At 54.2% G+C, this 15,942-nt stretch overlaps 2 protein-coding genes across 8 annotated transcripts in view; both read left to right on the top strand.

Annotated features, from left to right (window-relative positions):
* The first annotated feature begins 2,189 nt into the window (after positions 1-2,189).
* SEPT4 (septin 4) lies at positions 2,190-11,430 on the top strand. 3 transcript variants are annotated; one of them, XM_005858368.2, is made up of 12 exons: positions 2,190-2,656; positions 4,753-5,058; positions 5,425-5,518; positions 5,937-6,023; positions 6,511-6,634; positions 9,367-9,501; positions 9,615-9,732; positions 9,822-9,923; positions 10,130-10,226; positions 10,320-10,482; positions 10,633-10,732; positions 11,203-11,430. In XM_005858368.2, the coding sequence occupies exons 1-12, from the start codon at positions 2,597-2,599 to the stop codon at positions 11,260-11,262; spliced, it is 1,446 nt and encodes a 481-aa protein (XP_005858430.1). In that variant the 5' UTR covers positions 2,190-2,596; the 3' UTR covers positions 11,263-11,430. The 3 variants fall into 3 exon arrangements, with proteins under 3 accessions (XP_005858430.1, XP_014385362.1, XP_005858431.1); XM_014529876.1 differs by having other exon boundaries at positions 10,320-10,732; positions 11,203-11,428; XM_005858369.2 differs by lacking the exon at positions 4,753-5,058 and having other exon boundaries at positions 2,501-2,656; positions 11,203-11,428.
* A 327-nt stretch (positions 11,431-11,757) lies between these two features.
* The window catches only part of MTMR4 (myotubularin related protein 4), a 24,450-nt gene continuing 20,265 nt past the window's right edge, over positions 11,758-15,942 (top strand). For 2 of the 5 annotated variants that reach the window (XM_014529871.1, XM_014529856.1), the window contains exons 1-2: positions 13,002-13,116; positions 14,288-14,326. In XM_014529871.1, the coding sequence (XP_014385357.1) occupies positions 14,324-14,326 (3 nt within the window). In that variant the 5' untranslated portion in view covers positions 13,002-13,116; positions 14,288-14,323. Of the gene's footprint in view, positions 12,843-13,001; positions 13,117-13,380; positions 13,657-13,862; positions 14,171-14,287; positions 14,327-15,942 lie in introns of those variants that run through there. The other 3 variants (XM_014529864.1, XM_014529868.1, XM_014529860.1) reach the window with 3 other exon arrangements.

Below are 15,942 nucleotides of genomic sequence, written 5' to 3'. Positions count from 1 at the left end.
GGCGCCGCAGCCTTGATGTGCCGGGCGGGAGGCGCCGTTGCCGGCCGTGGGCATAGGCAGGCACTGCTCTGTCGCCGCTCCCAAGTTTCTATTCCTGATCTGAGCCGCTAGCAGCGGACCCCGACCCCCGGGGTGCTGCCCGTGTTCTTGGACGAAGGGGTGGGTCCGTGGTGGGGTTTGGGGAGCGCCGGCTGATAAGCGCATGCTTTGCCGGGGAGGGCGCGGCAGCGATGAGCCGAGGTGAGCTTCCCCGCCCTTGCTGGGGTCAGCTATTACCTGGGTGACCCCTCCTCACCCGGCTTTCCTAGGCTCGGGGCCGGCACCAACTTCCTCTGGAAAACACACAGAGGAGGCCCACAGACAGTTCCTGCCTCTTCAAGAGGGATGAGAAGCCTCTTGGGCCCTCCTTCCACAGCCTGGCAAGGGCGGCATTGAGCCCTCTGCCCCACAGGGCGCTCCGCCAGAGACTCCTACTCGGTGGGATCAGCTGTATCCCTTTACTTCTGAGAGAGAAACCAAGGGAAAGCTTCCTCCTGCAGCATCCTGCACCCTCCCTCCCCCTTCCAAACCAGGTCCCTCTGCAGTGGTGGGGGGTGGGAGGAACTCATTCCTGCCACCTGCCTGTAGTGGGAGGAGAAACAGTAGCCCAGCCGCCTCCTTGGAGGCCCCCAGGTGGGAAGTTTGGATGTTTGGCCCGCTCTTCTCCTGCCACTGTTGCCAGAGCCTGCCACAAGCACCCTATGCCAGGTGTCAGGGCCTCAGGCCCGGTGCCAGCTTCTCCTCGCAGTCTGGAAGCCCCCCCGCCTTTGCCTTCTGCCTTGGGAGGCACAGGCTGTTTACAGCGGGAGGAGATCTGTGACCAGCGTGTGGGGCAGGATGTTGGCTGTGGGCAGCCTCCAGAAGGGAGCTTCCTGGGCCCCAGGGAATCAGAAGTTTCTGGGTCTGGAAAGGCCACCCTTTTGGGCTCTTGTCTCTCAAGCTGTGTCCAGGCTGAGGCCCAAGTCTTGGCCAGGAAGTCTTGGTGACCCTGTGACTTTCCCCCACAGGGGGGTTCCTGGGAGAGGCCAAGTGGTGTCTGTCTTTATCCCTGCCTCCATCCTTCTCCCCACATGGGGACGGACAGACGGATGGTTCCGGAGATGGAAGCCTGGGGGAGCACTGATTGTCCCCAGTGCCAAGTGCAGCAGAAGCCAAGAGGGGCTTTTTCCGCCACACACTAAGTTCAGTTCAGCTGAGGTCTTGGTGCTTTCAACTTGGCTGAGGCCACCCTGTTCCTCCCTAATTAAAGACACCCCCCACCCCACAGTCCTCAGCCTCACGCCCCTGATCTGAAGCCAGCCCAGTCCTCAGACTGACCGGTTCATGTCCAACCAGCCTCCTCTGTGAGGGTCTCTTTTTGAAAGGAGATCAGTGGGGAGAACTCACCAGCCCAGGAACCCCAGGGGGGGTTAATTTGCATGCAAAAAGGACAGGCCAACATTAATAACCATCCTGAGGTTTCTGATGCACCCTCTCTCCTCAGGTTCAAAGCAGTCTGAGGTATCTCACCCGGGAGTGCTTTCTCTCCCTAGCCTTCCTGGGAGTCAAGGAAGGGCCATTCACAATTGGATATTAAGGCCCTGAAATTAAAACACTGTTCAAAATCACAAAGGGTGTTTCTGGCCAAACCAGAAACACTGGGCTCCTGACTCCTACTCAAGTGCTCCATCTGCACACTCCCAGCCAGGCCCCTCAATTTGTCTCCCACCTAATTGTCAACTTTAAAACCACTGGGATGCCAGCCTCCTGTTGGCCTGAACTCATGCCCCTCAGAGACCAAGTGCTAGCAGCTGCCCCACTGCCTTTCTGCCAGTGATGGAGGGACACATGTCCCCAAGGGCATCTTTAGGTGGGAGGAGCCCTTCTGGGGCTCTCTGCAGGGGAATCTAGGCGCAGATTTCTGAAGATAGTGGGGTTTTCTGCTGGAAAAACACAAGGGACTCTTGGGAAGAAAACTGGATCCACTTCCATGAGACCCTATGGCCAGGGGATTATAGGACATCCCACCCTACTTCAGCACGGCTTAAAGTTAGGATGAGAGAGAGAGATTGGACTCTGGGAGTGGGGTCTCCTGGATAGCCAGCCCCGTGTACATCTGGGCCAGGTCACCTTGGGGATAGCTCATGACCCTCTGAACAGGTCTCGGTGCCCTTGGAGGTTAACAGGAGAGGTCAAGTAGATCAAGAACCTGTGCTGCAGACAGACTTGGGAGGCTGGTGCTGTGCCCACCAGGGTAGGCAGCCGGCAGGCATCCTGGGGCAGCCAATCAGAGGAGGAGGGAACTGCAGAGAAACCCAGTGATCCTGCTGCAGCTGAGCTGTCCTTGGAGGGTGGGAGCCAAGGAAAGGGGAGGACGAGGGGGTGGGGAAGGACATTCCACAGGCTTTTTTGGCCCCTGACAGAGACAGGGGGGTTACATAGAAAGGGAAAGGAGCAAGCCAGGGCACAGGATTACAACAAGAGCGTCAAGACCAGGCTGTGTCTGTGTGTGAGGAACTTTGCCTGAGGGATACAATTAGACCTAGAGCTTGCCGACAGGGAGTCCGAAGCGTGGGACATGGACCGTTCAATGGGATGTCAAGGCAGCTCTGTCCCTGAGGACAGGACTGAAGCTGGGGTAAGGTGCTGTTCTGGGAGATGGGTGGGCCTGACCCGTCTTCCCCCTGCCTTGTCTGGGATTGGGGCTCCAAGTCAGAAAATGATATTTGGTCATTGGCAGAGCTGGGGGTGGGGAAGGACAGGCAGGAGGGGGGGACCCTGGTGTCCTGACTCCTTGTCTAGAGCCCCTGTGGGCAGCCTCCATGCTGATGAGCAGCCAGGGGTGGCAGGGAGAATGGTGCTGGCTCCCTGCAGGCTCTGCTGGGGGAGAGTGGGGTGGAGGGGGGGTCTCCATTGGTGCCTTCCCTCTCTCTTCCCTGCTCAGCACCCTGTGGAGATCAGGGGAGCATAGTCCTCTCTCCCCCTTGATCTAATGCCCAGACCAACTGCTGGGCCACTGCGAGGTTGTACAAGGGGCAGGATTTCCTGGAATTCCCCAGACTTTTTAGCTGTCAGCAAACAAGACCTGCTTCTCCTCCCCCCTGCCTCTAGCCCCAGCCATATAACTCATCATCCATCCAAGCTGGGAGACTTTTGAGAGTGGAAAGGGGCACAATTAATCACTGGGCAACAAACGTTAACTGGACCCTATAAATAATAGGGGTGAGAAAAGCCTATAAGGTCAGGCTGTGCCTCAGGACAGCCTCTTCTGGTCAGTAAGCCCCCTCATGCTGGTTCCAGTTTCAGGCTAAAGGGCCTCTTTTCCTCCCCGATCCGGGCGAGCCCTGGAGACTATGGCTACAAGCAGGTGTGGGGACTTTGGAGGCGACAGCCTGGAAGTCACTCTGAGGGGATTTTCCCTCTAGCCTCCCTATCTCAACCCCTTCCCCCTGGCACAAACCTAGCGGTGTGTGAGTCCGCCCCTCAGTTTTTCCCCTTGTAAAATGGGGACCTGCAGGGAGACTGTGGCCATCTTACCTCCTCCAACCCTGGCTGGGATGCCACAGTGGTCCAGGGTAGCCCCCACTGGCATGGCCATCCCTTTGTCCTTGAGTCAGCCTCTGAAGCCGGCCCTTGTCCATTGTCTCGGGTGGCACGTGGCTATTGTAAGGCAGAGCTGAGCCCAGCACTGCCAGGCACCCCACAAAGGGCGCTGTCCCCCAAAGGAGAGAGGAAGCTTTCGGGTCTAGAGCTGAGGTTAAGAGGGAGGGGAGCGGCCTCTCTTCTAAGCTGGAACTGGTCTCTACAGAGGAACCAGCCATTCTCTGCCCACCATCCCTGTGGTTCCCAGTTCAGGCCAGATCCCCTCGGCATTGCTGGGTAAAGCCCTGCTCCAGGCAAAGGGGATAAAGGGCAACTGAGGGGTGCTTCCCCCTAGATGTCCCTCACATTTGCAATCTGAGTGTCCTCCCATTCTACATCGCCTGGTCCCTCCTAGACTCCCTCCACCCATACACAGCATCCACTGGCAGGTTCATCCTTCTCCCCTGGGGCCCAGGCCCAGGCTCTGGTGTGGTTCATTGTCTGGAATAAGAGGGAGTCAGGTCAGCTGTACTGAGCTCCGGGCAGTGAGCCCTGGGAGTGAGCACTCCCAGCGGAGTCTGCTTGTCAGTCCCAGAGCTCCCTGACTTGCAGTGGCAGGAGGCATGGAGCTCCCTGCTGGTTCTTGCGGCATGGCTGGCAGCTCCCTTCTCTCTTCCCTCCTGCCCTCTTGCCCCTGCCCCTCTGACTCTAGGCACTCTCCTGGACTCCTGTGCCACAGTCTCCTCTCAGCTCTGATGCCTCTATCTGCTCCCCTTAGTCAGTCTGACTTTCCGGCCTTTGGGGGAATTCCTGACCCCAGCTTGGCCAGACCCCCAGGAAGGGCAGCCTCAGCCAGCACCTGGTTGAGCGGGGGCTCAGGACTGGAGCTACTCAGTTCTCAAGAGCCCTTGCTAGGCTTCAGGGCTGCCGGGAGTTGCTCCTGGACCCTGGGGCCTCTCCTGGCATCTCAGACCTGTGTGTGAACAGGTGAGGGAGGGAGGGAGGATGAATACTTCTGGCTTGGCTGCTTCTTTGCCTTTTAACCACAAGCACTTTCCTCTCTTCCTCTTGCCTTCTCCTGTCTTCCTCCTTCATTCTTCCCTTCCTGCCACCTACCCGCCTACCCCACCCCACCCCACCCCAAACCCCCAGATCAAGCGCTTCCTGGAGGAAACGGATGATATAAGTCTGAACAAGTTCGTGAAGGATTTCCCAGGAAATGAGAGCTGCCACCAACCAGAGGCCAAGACCTGGGTGTCCAGGCCCCAAGTTCCGGAGCCAAGGCCCCAGGCCCCAGACCTCTATCAAGATGACCTGGATTTGAGAACCCCCCTGTGGCCCCACCCCTCTGACAGCCAGCAGTACTTCCCTGCCTCAGCCCCTCTCAGCCCCTCAGCCTCAGCCTCAGCCCGGCCCCGCAGCCCGTGGGGCAAGCTTGATCCCTATGACTCCTCTGAGGTAGAGCCACCAGTCCTGTCCTTACTTTTCAGTGGGCTGGTGCAGGAAGACCCAGGGAGGGAGCAGAGAGAACCCGGTGTGAGCGTGTGCATATGCACGTGTGTGCGCGTGTGTGGGTGCACACATGTTTATGCATGTTGAGCTAGGGCTTCTCTCTGTCCTGTGTGGCCCCAGCTCTGTGTGTTGGCTCCAATATGTATTGAAAACTGACAGTATCAGCAGGATCAGCAACCCAGCTGGTGGAGTCTGGCCCTGCTCCTCTAAGGCTGGGCAAAGACTAAGGAGGGAGGGAGAAGGCCTGTGTTAGGTCTTGGGGACCCTGCTGCCTCTTGCTCTCCCTGATACACTCCATCTCCCTGACACTAGGATGACAAGGAGTATGTGGGCTTTGCGACCCTCCCCAATCAAGTTCACCGCAAGTCCGTGAAGAAAGGCTTTGACTTTACCCTCATGGTGGCAGGTAGAGTGGGGGCCGGGCTGGGCTGGGCTGGGGTTTTTCAGGTGGGGATGGTGTGTATGTGGTAGAGAAGGGGAAAGCAGCAAGCGGCTATCCCTTTTTGCAAAATAGCTAGGAGCCATGGGTGCCCGAAATTGTGCTCAGGGTAAAGTGGTGCAAAGAACACTTCACCAACAGGTTTCTTTTATTTGCCTTTTTCTGAGGGACCTTGGGCCATCTCTGACCCTCTCTGGGCCTCATTCAAATGAGAAGGCTGGACAAGCTGTTCTGTTTCCTTTCAGCTCTAAAATGCCATGGTTTGGTTCATCTCATCCAAATTAAATAAGCAGCAGCTCCCCTCACACCTTGATCTTGTGGGGTTGTCTCTTGGCTACAGATCTCATCTTCTGACTTGGTACTTCTGTCCTCTCTCCCCCATCAGGAGAATCTGGCCTGGGGAAATCCACTCTTGTCAATAGCCTCTTCCTCACGGATCTCCACAGGGACCGGAGACTCCTCAGTGCTGAAGGTAAGGAAGCGAGGGAGCATGACCAGCAGGCAGACCTGACTTAGGAAAACAAACTCATTCCAGAGTCTGGGGGATGGGGCCTTCCCCGGCACACAGGAAACCATGGCTTCTAGACTGACAGCATCTCTCTACAGGCCTATCTAGCCTGGCAGCCCCCCAGCCAGCTCCCTAAAGACTTGGGTGCCGAGGCAGGGCAGGGACCAGAATCCTGCCCTTTGAGTGAGTCTCTGACCCCCAAAGGATTCCAGGAATCCAAGAAAAGAGCAGAGAGCAGCAAGAGGCTGGGGCCAGAGCCAACAGCCACCGGCATTTCCTGTGTTGGGAAATGTGCTCCTTGCTGGTTCCCAGAGAACAGGCCCCCGGCAGCCTCGGGGTTGGAAGGGGGGCAGTGTGGATGAGGCAGTCTGGGCAGCCGAGCTGGTTGGGGTGGGCAGTTTATCCTGATGGGGCAGGTCCTTGCCCTGGCCTCAGTTTCCCTCTTCTCCAGAGCGGATAATGCAGACTGTGGAGATCACTAAGCATGCAGTAGACATAGAAGAGAAGGGCGTGAAGCTGCGGCTCACCATTGTGGACACACCAGGCTTCGGGGATGCAGTCAACAACACAGAGTGGTATGTCTGACCAAGCACAACCCCAGCTGCCTCCCCACCTACCACCTGTTCCATACACACACCCAGGTGCACACATAGGCACAGACGTATTCAAAATTGTCAGGAGGAAGAGGGTTGTGACCTTGAGCATGCCACGGCTCCTTTCTGGAAGCTGTCTGTGTAAAGCGAGAGGGAAAGGATTGGAATAGATGATCTCTAATGTTCCTTCTGACTCTGACCCGTCATTCTATAATGGGAGTGAGGACACAAGATAAGAAAGAAGAGCCTCAAACAAGCAAACACATGTGAAAACATGTAGAACAGGGACTGACATATAGTAAGTGCTCAATAAACGTCTCCCTACCTTCTTCCTCTCCTTTTACAGCAACACTTTAGGTGCCACAAACTAGAGTTATTAAAGGGGTGAGAGTGAAATGGAGGGAGGAGTAAATGGAAGGGGAGAAAGAAGAGACAAAGGGGGAAAAGTGGAACTTCATTTAAACTCCAGGCACACTCTAGGCTACCAGCTAAAAGAAAGGGTGACTTTGCCATACCATCTCCCACCCCCAACATCCCTGCTTTTTGTTTTTTGTGTGTGTGTGTTTTTTTGTTGTTGTTTTTTTTTTGCTTTTTTCAGCAACTGGAGGGATAATGGTCAGATCTGAGTGAGTAGATGAGGAGGAGAATGAGTGATAAAGACAGGAGAAAGGGTGGTGCCTTTGATGAAGAAGTTAGGCAGGGTAGTGCTAAGACCTCTAAACGGAGAGTTCAAGTCTTGCACAGTCTTGAGCAAATAACTGCATCCCTACTTCTTCCATTGAAAAACACTGGCCTTTACCCCTCACCCAGTTGATCTGAAAATCATCTAGGACAGTGATGGCGAACCTATGACACGCGTGTCAGAGGTGACACGCGAACTCATTTTTTTGGTTGATTTTTCTTTGTTAAATGGCATTTAGGTATATCAAATAAATATCAAAAATATAAATCTTTGTTTTACTATGGTTGCAAATATCAAAAAATTTCTATATGTGACACGGCACCAGAGTTAAGTTAGGGTTTTTCAAAATGCTGACACGCCGAGCTCAAAAGGTTCGCCATCACTGGCCTAGAATGATGCACGTAAATGTACATTGGAACCTGTAAAGGGCTGTTTACATTATACTCATGAATTTTAAGATGATAATTGCAGGACCAGTGCAAAATTAAAATGTGGGGCCCCTTGTTCAAAATTATTAAGAACTTCTAGATGGTCACAGAGAATCAAACCAGTACACCTCGCCCCTGTGTGACTACACAGGTCGCACGCCCATGCAGCTGACCCTGGATAATCACCTCACAGGCTAATCAGACCCTTCCAGACCTTTCTGTGCTCTGAACCTTCATTACATTCTTCATCATCACAGCATGGACTTTGGCTCAGCACACTGGTTCATCTTCAGTTTCACAGTCTAAGCCTTGAGGGAAGGGCCATTTCTTACATTCTTCCTGCATCACTGTGCTAGTACATGTTTTGTGGTCTCCACAACTATTCCTGATGGATTGAGGTGGCCTCCATGTCAACATCACTCTTCCTGCTCCAGGAATATGTCTCAGCAAACTGGGCTTGCCCTGCAACTCTAGCTCCAACCAATACCTGGCCCCTCCTCTTATTGTCCATAATAATAATATTGTATTTGCCTGGCATCTCACAGCTGACTGTGCTCCGTGCTCCTCCACATATACTCATTTAGTCAACCAGCAAGAATTTATTGAGCATATACTAGGTGTCCAGCCTGTGTTTGACGTTTTAAGGGATGCAGAACAAGTATGAATGATCCTTGTCCCCGAAATGCTTGTAGTCTAGTGGCAGTGGCAGTGGCAGTGGGGAGTGGGGAGCAGTAGTTCTCTAATAGGTGCATCAGTTGGGTAACAAATTAGTAAATGGGTCAGGCAATGTAGTGATAAACACACTGAGCTGAAAATCAGAAAGCCAGGGACCCCGTTGGGTAGAGAATTTCCCAACAAAGATGATCAGGATCAAATCTCTTAGCTGCTCTGGATTTAGTTCCTTCATGTATAAAATGACAGTGATGATGCTCAGAATGTCCTCTAATCAGGTCACCTATCAGTGAGGATTCAATGAGATAAAAGAAGAGGAAAGTACTGGAAAATTGAGGTTCTTGAATCTATATCTATAGATACATAAATTTGTATGTGCCCCCATTCTCTTTACCACAGAGTGAGATTATATAATCTCTCTATAATATATATTTTCAAGAACCTCAGTTTTTCTACCTATCTGTCTATCTATTTACCTACCTACCTACCTGCCTACCTACCATCTATCTCACTGTGTGGTGAAGAGAAGGGGAGAGTGTGCGTTAGTGTAATCAAAGGAGACTTGGTGGAAAAGATGGTTCTTGGATATGGCCTTGAAGGATGGAGTAGGTTTGAAGAGGTGGAGGAGAGGCTGGACCATGAACCTGACTTAGGGCTGCCTTGGTTTCCCCCAGTTGCTTTGTCACCTGGGCTCTTTTCCTCCCATCAAACTAGTATTTATTGAACTCCGCCTCTGTGCTTAGCCTGTTTTCTGTCAGGACATGGGATGCACCCCTGTCCCACCAGGTACCTCCCTGAAGAAGTAGTGAAGCAAGCCAGGGAATAACCAAGTCTTGAAAACACTGCTCAGGGTGGGGGCTACTCTGCAGCCCCAGAGCTCACTAGGCAGCCCCCACTCCCACAGTTTCTCTGCTTGTCTGTCCCTGTCCCAGCTGGAAGCCTGTGGCAGAATACATCGACCAGCAGTTTGAGCAGTATTTCCGAGATGAGAGTGGCCTGAACCGCAAGAACATCCAAGACAACAGGGTGCACTGCTGCCTGTACTTCATCTCACCCTTCGGCCACGGGTATGGTCCGAGCCTGAGGCTCCTGACACCACCGGGTGCTGCCAAGGGAATCGGCCGAGAGCACCAGGGGCAGGGCTGCCACAGGCAGGTGGTCACAGATTCCTGTTCCCCAGGCTCCGGCCATTGGATGTTGAATTCATGAGGGCCCTGCATCAGCGGGTCAACATCGTGCCTATCTTGGCTAAGGCGGACACACTGACACCTCCTGAAGTGGAGCACAAGAAACGCAAAGTGAGGGGAGCTGGTGCAGGGAGGGGAGCAGGTGGGCTTCTGGGAAGGATGGGGTCCCCAGAACTGTGGGCCCCTCATGTGTTTGCCAGATCCGGGAGGAGATAGAGCACTTTGGAATCAAGATCTACCAGTTCCCAGACTGTGACTCCGATGAGGATGAGGACTTCAAATTACAGGACCAAGCCCTAAAGGTGTGGCCACCCCAGGGCATCCCTTTCCCATCTTGTTTCTTCTGGGCAGAACAAAGAAGTAGAATTCTATATAAGGGTGGGGTGTTTGGGGTGGGAGAGGACCCTGGTTTCCTAGAGAGGAACAGAGATGATGAAGACATAGGTGGAGAGGAACAGGTGAGAATGGGGGCAGGGGGGTGTTGACAGACACCCCAAACTTCTTCCAGGAAAGCATCCCATTTGCCGTAATTGGCAGCAACACTGTGGTAGAGGCCAGAGGGCGACGAGTCAGGGGCCGTCTCTACCCTTGGGGCATCGTGGAAGGTAAAGCACTGAGCTTGTGACCAGGGAACCTCCTTGCCCTCAGTGACTCTCCCCTACCCATGCCCCTGGCTGACCCCTAGCCTTGCTATGCAGTGGAAAACCCAGGGCACTGCGACTTTGTGAAGCTGAGGACAATGCTGGTGCGTACTCACATGCAGGACTTGAAGGATGTGACACGGGAGACACATTATGAGAACTACCGGGCACAGTGTATCCAGAGCATGACCCGCCTGGTGGTGAAAGAACGGAATCGCAAGTATGGTCAAAAGCCAGGGCAGAGCTGGCAGGGGGGAATCCCAAGCACAACTTTGGGTGAGACTGAGCCCTTCCTCTTCTACAACACCTCAATCCAAGCAGGTGTTGGGGTCCCCTTAGCCTTACCAAGCCCCCTTTCCCTTTCCCTTAGCAAATTGACTCGAGAGAGTGGTACCGACTTCCCCATCCCTGCTGTCCCACCAGGGACAGATCCAGAAACTGAAAGGCTGATCCGAGAGAAAGATGAGGAGGTGAGAGCGGTATGGGGTTGACAGCCTGGGAGGTCCCCTGCTTGATCATAAACCTTAGTGTCTCTTGGTTTGGGAATAGGAAGATCCCTGGCCCTGGTGCATATCTGTGTCCTGCATTGGTGGATTAGTGCTTCTACCCAGGGTCTCTGGCACACCCCAGGCTACCCCTGGCTCAAGGGATCAGAGCGTGGGAACACTTCCCCAACACGAGAGGACTCTCTAAAACAGGGGTCCTCAAACTACGGCCCGCGGGCCACATGCAAATACAAATATTGTATTTGTTCCCGTTTTGTTTTTTTTACTTCAAAATAAGATATGTGCAGTGTGCATAGGAATTTGTTCATAGTTTTTTTTAAAACTATAGTCCGGCCCTCCAACGGTCTGAGGGACAGTGAACTGGCCCCCTGTTTAAAAAGTTTGAGGACCCCTGCTCTAAAAGTACCCATTTTGATGCCATGTGCCTGTTCCAGCTGCGGCGGATGCAGGAGATGCTGCACAAAATCCAAAGACAGATGAAGGAGACCCACTAGCTGACTGTCAGCCCTGGATATTTAAATCTTCTCCTCTTCGTTTTGCCCATGCCGGCCCCTTCCAGCACCAGCTCTGCTCAGGCCCCTGCAGCTACTGCCACTTCGCCTTACATCCCTGCTGCCTCCCAGAGACTCAGAGGAAATAAAGTTTAACAAATATATAGTGGCTCCCGGTGTCACTGTCTGTATCTCTACCACCTCCCGGAGATCAAGAAGATCCTAGGACCCAGCTTTGATAGGCTTCTGGAGGAGGGTGCTGGATTATGGCTTCTAGGAGGGAAGGGGGGAGTAGGGGAAATTTCCTCTCCCATGACAGGCTTCAGTCCCTGCCTAGAATAGTCTGGCCCCTCTTTTTTACTTAGCAATCTCTCTCCTGCCTCTCCTATCTGGGCCTGGGCCTCTCCATTTTTTCCACATAGTACATTCAGTTCTATGGAGTTTTGGATCTGATATCTGCCTTTGGGAAAACATGGAATTGACTGCATGCAGCCTCCTGCCTTCCTGTTTCCCCTGATTTGGGGAAAGGGATACACAGAATTAAGCTCTGTACGCTAGGAAGCTGTGACAGAGCACTGAACAAATGTGGAAACCGCTGCGATCACCAAACACTACTGTAAACGCTGGAGATGAACCAAGAAGCCACTGCCCTGGAAGAGCTCAGCATTTAATGCTTATTAGGCATCTCCTAGGATGCAGACACTGTTCTAGACCCAGGCCAGGTTCCTGTTCTCATGGAATTTACTAACTGCAGGAGAAGTTCCAGCGTTCTATAAGCAGACACGTGAAAACATTTTGGCTGCGGGAGCTGGCATTAAAGCACTGGGGCCCACTCCAAACTCAAGCCATCTGTTGAGACTCTGAATCAACAACTGTTCTCCATTTCTGTCAGGGTTCGTGGTGACCGCGGCCACGACGCCCCCCAGCGGCCGCACTCCGCCCTGCGGTCCGGTCTGGCTCCCCAGGAGAGGAAGGGAGGAGCGAAGAGCCGGGTCCTCGGGGCAGTCCCATTCACCACTCCCAGCACAGACTAGGCGGTGGCAGCTAGCTAATGGCAGTCTCAGGTCCGGATTTCCTCTCTCAGACGTGAGGTCTTTACTCTGGACTGACGGAGCCATGCAGGTCATGAAGGACGGCAGGGCGCGTTCGCCGATGAAAAGTGAGGGTCAAAACGCGGAAGAGGGAAAACCCCGCCGCAGGCGGAGGAGAGAGAGACGGAGCCTCAGGCCCAGCCCTCCTCCTCCTCTTAGCCTGCGGGGCCTCTCCTCCCTTTCCGCTTTGGGATGGGATGGCCGCCGCGAAACCAAGACGGGAAATGGATAGACTGAAGGGGGACGGGAGACCTTTCTGACAAATATTCCCAAGGAGAGGTCGTCACCGGAAGTGACTGTAAGGGCCTGTGACCCTACAAGGCCCCGCCTTCAATTGCGCTACCAGTAGGCGACGAGCCTCTCCTACTTCCGGCCCCTGGAGCCTTAGCCAGCAGCCCCGCTTTTGTTGCTTTCCCATTGGCTGCCGCAGGGACGCGCTGTGATTTCCCATTGGTCGCATCTCTTCTCCAGTCCCGCGCCTCATCCCTCCAGGTACAGTCTTGTCTTCGGGCACCCGATAGGGTAAGGTTGGGAGGGCGTCTGCCCAACTTGACCAATGAGCGGCGTGAAGGGTGAGGGCGGTGGCTGCGTGGTGAAGACAGGGCGGGACTTGGGGTGGCGATTGGCCAGGGCGGGCACAGACGAGGGATACGATTGGTTGGGGAGAGGGGCACCGTGGTGGGGTTGTAGCTGCGCGGCCTCAGCAGCTGCGGGAGACGGAAGTGGTGAGAGCGCGGCCTCGGAGGGTCGGGCGGACGCCGCCTGGGTGAGTCACCGGGCCCCGTGTACTGCCAGTCTGGGAACCGCAAAGACCGCGTCTTACCCGGCTCCGCCCCGACCCCACCGGCTTTCGTGAGCCCCGCCCTCTGTCATTCGGGGCTCCGCCTCCGGGCCTTTAGGCTCCGCCCCTAGAACCTGGGCACCTGGGCTCCCCTGCCACCCTGGCCCGCCTCCCCCCCACACCCCCAGGGCTAGATCCCTTAGGTCTAGGAACCCTGGGCCTCCCAGACTTGGTCCATGTTTCTCCCTCCGTTTCCCTGAGGCTGCGTGCCAGTGGGCGGTGAGGCAGCACCTTTGGCGTGCCGCTGGCTGGCTGTCCCATGAGGAAGCGTGGGCTGTGATCAGGGTGGTGGGCAGGAATACAGATGGAGGCTTTTATCCTGCTCCCTGGGAAGAAGCGGGTACTACGAGACTGCCCGAGCTCAGAGAGCAGGCGTGAAAGAAAGTGTCAGTGAAACCGGGCCTTGCGCCCTCAGTGGGCCAAGGAGGCCCATCCTGAAATTTGTTGCTTGTGCCCATTTGACAGGTACTGTCTCCGAGGCCTGATTCTGTCCTTATTGTGGGCCTCCTCTCGCTAACCCACTTAGTGTCAAGTAGCTCGGCAGGACCTGTGCAGCCCTGCTGCCTTCTGATCACAGGTTGTGGTCCCCTCCCTCTGCCCTCTGCCTTGGACTCTGCCCCCAGTAGACAGGTCAGGTGGGTACTACTCCCAGTCTCAGAGGCCAGCAGAGCATTCCCGTGGATTCATGTCCCCACCAGGGCCAGGAGTGAGTCCTGGTTGAGCAGCCTCTGTCTCATCAGAGGTGGCAGTTCTTTTGTTCTCCCGCAAAGAACAGGGGGTTGGAGTGTTTTGCACTTCTCCTTCTGGGCTTGGAAATCAGGACTCTTGAATTCTGCTGAATAATCTTGGGTGATACTTATTCTTGCTCCAGAACTCCGTGGCTGACTTCATACCCTGCAGAATCACTTGTTGCTTTCTCCCCATGTACCTGCCATTGCCTCTGTCTGGCATGGTGACTTGTAGAGAGGCTGCACTCTCGGTGAGGAATGAGAATTAAGGATTGTAGAGAAGTTCAGGAGTAGATGTGTATATATATAGCATTTGTTGATTCCATGGTAATGTTAATGGTGTTCTTTACTCTTATGTCTCCTTACAGTGAAAAGCAGGCAGCCGGGACCCTCACCACGGTAGAATGGTGAGTACTCTCTTCTCCCACAGAATTTGTGTGTTCTGTCATCCTTGTGTCTTTCTCCGTGAAGCTGCCCACCCCTCCTGGACCTTGAGCTCCAGGCTACTCTGTTCAGGCCCTAAACAGGTTCATCTGCTCTGGAGATAAGTTTCTCTAGATTGTAAAACATCAGCCGGTATACGACACTGGGACAGGAAGCCTTTAGAAATCGTTTCTGCCTATGTTATGCCTTCGCCACGCGACCACTGGCTCTCTTAGCCTTTCATAATGGCCTTTCTCCTGGATCCCTGGTAGAAGCTCTCTGTTCTGGTCTGAAAAGCCAGGCCTCCTTTATCTCAAGATCCTGTACTTCCTAGTGGGGGCCCTTGAATATTGTGGGTGCTGTATCAGGAGTGGCCTCTCCAAAACTGTGGGGCTTCTCCAGCTCCATGGTGCTGCTGTCCATGAAGCTCCTGCAGGCAACAGGTGACTGGATATATGGCAGGATAGCACCCTCAAGGTACCCAGAATATCGCTGGGAGTGGTTATAATGTTCCCCTATGTTTTCTATTAACTGTAACTGCATACTTCTAAGCCTGAAGTCTCACAGTAAAACAAGATAAGGCTTACTTCTTGGGGAGTTGAAAGGTTTTAGTGAGATAAAATGTAGATGCTTAATAAAATGTCAGTTTTCTCCCATTTCTCCCATTCCCTTCCTTCAAAACCCAAACCCAAATCCAAACTAAAACCTTGAAAGTTACCAGGCACAAGAAGTGTGGGGTTCCAGCCAGCTCCTTCTTTGACTCTTGGGAGCATTTTGAGCCTCTTATCACTGCTCCTTGCTCCGTGGCCCTCTATCCAACTCCCACCAGGCCCATACCCTTGGGTTTCAAGTTTTGTTTTTGCAGTCCACAGTTCTAGCCTTTCTCTGTCTCAACCTGAGAAATCCTTTCTCTTCCAAGTAAGACTTTCTTACCCAGAAGTCTGAGAATGTGAGACAGGGCAGAGATGGACCGGAATGAGTAGGATTGGGCAGAGGCCTTGGAATAAAACACAGAATTTCTCTTTCTGGAGTGTGGAATGACCAGCCTAGCACTAGCCCAGTGTCCATTTTAATGGGCAAAAAAGGGAGTGGGATTTAGTGAGGTCGGGGGATGGGAGGGCCCTGATGGACAGGGATCCGATGGGTGGTGGTTTTGGAGGGAAATGACGAAGCCTTGACACTGGAAAGAGCATGAGGTGGATGTAGGTGAACTCCATCGTGGGAATTCACAGGCATTGAGGGAACTCAGCTGTCTCCCTGGTGGTGGGAGTGGTGGTGGTGGTGGTGGGGGGCACAGGGCCGGATTTGTAACAAGAGGGATGTGGGGTGGCTCACCTGGGAAGATGGGAACTGAAAAGATGTAGGCGTCTCGCCTTCCCCTTTCCCGCGGTCAGGGGACAGCCCCGCAACCCAGCCCCCAAAGCCCCTAGACATCCCGGAGGACTCCCTCCCACGCTGAGGGGCTACGGGGAGGGAGGAGTCTGTGGATCTGGGTGGGGCCGAGGACCCGTCCCGCCCCCGCCTTCCTCGGGCGCTTCCCTCTCTTGGCTCCCCTCCCTTTCGCGCGCGTGTCGGAGGGCGGAGCTGGGCTCGCTCCATT

Source organism: Myotis brandtii, unplaced genomic scaffold (genome assembly GCF_000412655.1).
Source record: "Myotis brandtii unplaced genomic scaffold, ASM41265v1 scaffold1170, whole genome shotgun sequence".
NCBI lineage: Eukaryota > Metazoa > Chordata > Mammalia > Chiroptera > Vespertilionidae > Myotis > Myotis brandtii.
This window is presented reverse-complemented; position numbering and strand designations above follow the sequence as displayed.

Excerpts from the sequence above, each read along its gene's own strand:
- SEPT4 (XM_014529876.1), top strand. The coding sequence starts at position 2,597 with ATGGACCGTTCAATGGGATGTCAAGGCAGCTCTGTCCCTGAGGACAGG. Across the intron at positions 9,502-9,614 it reads ATCTCACCCTTCGGCCACGG|GCTCCGGCCATTGGATGTTG; the intron begins GTATGGTCCGAG and ends CCTGTTCCCCAG. Across the intron at positions 9,924-10,129 it reads TACAGGACCAAGCCCTAAAG|GAAAGCATCCCATTTGCCGT; the intron begins GTGTGGCCACCC and ends AACTTCTTCCAG.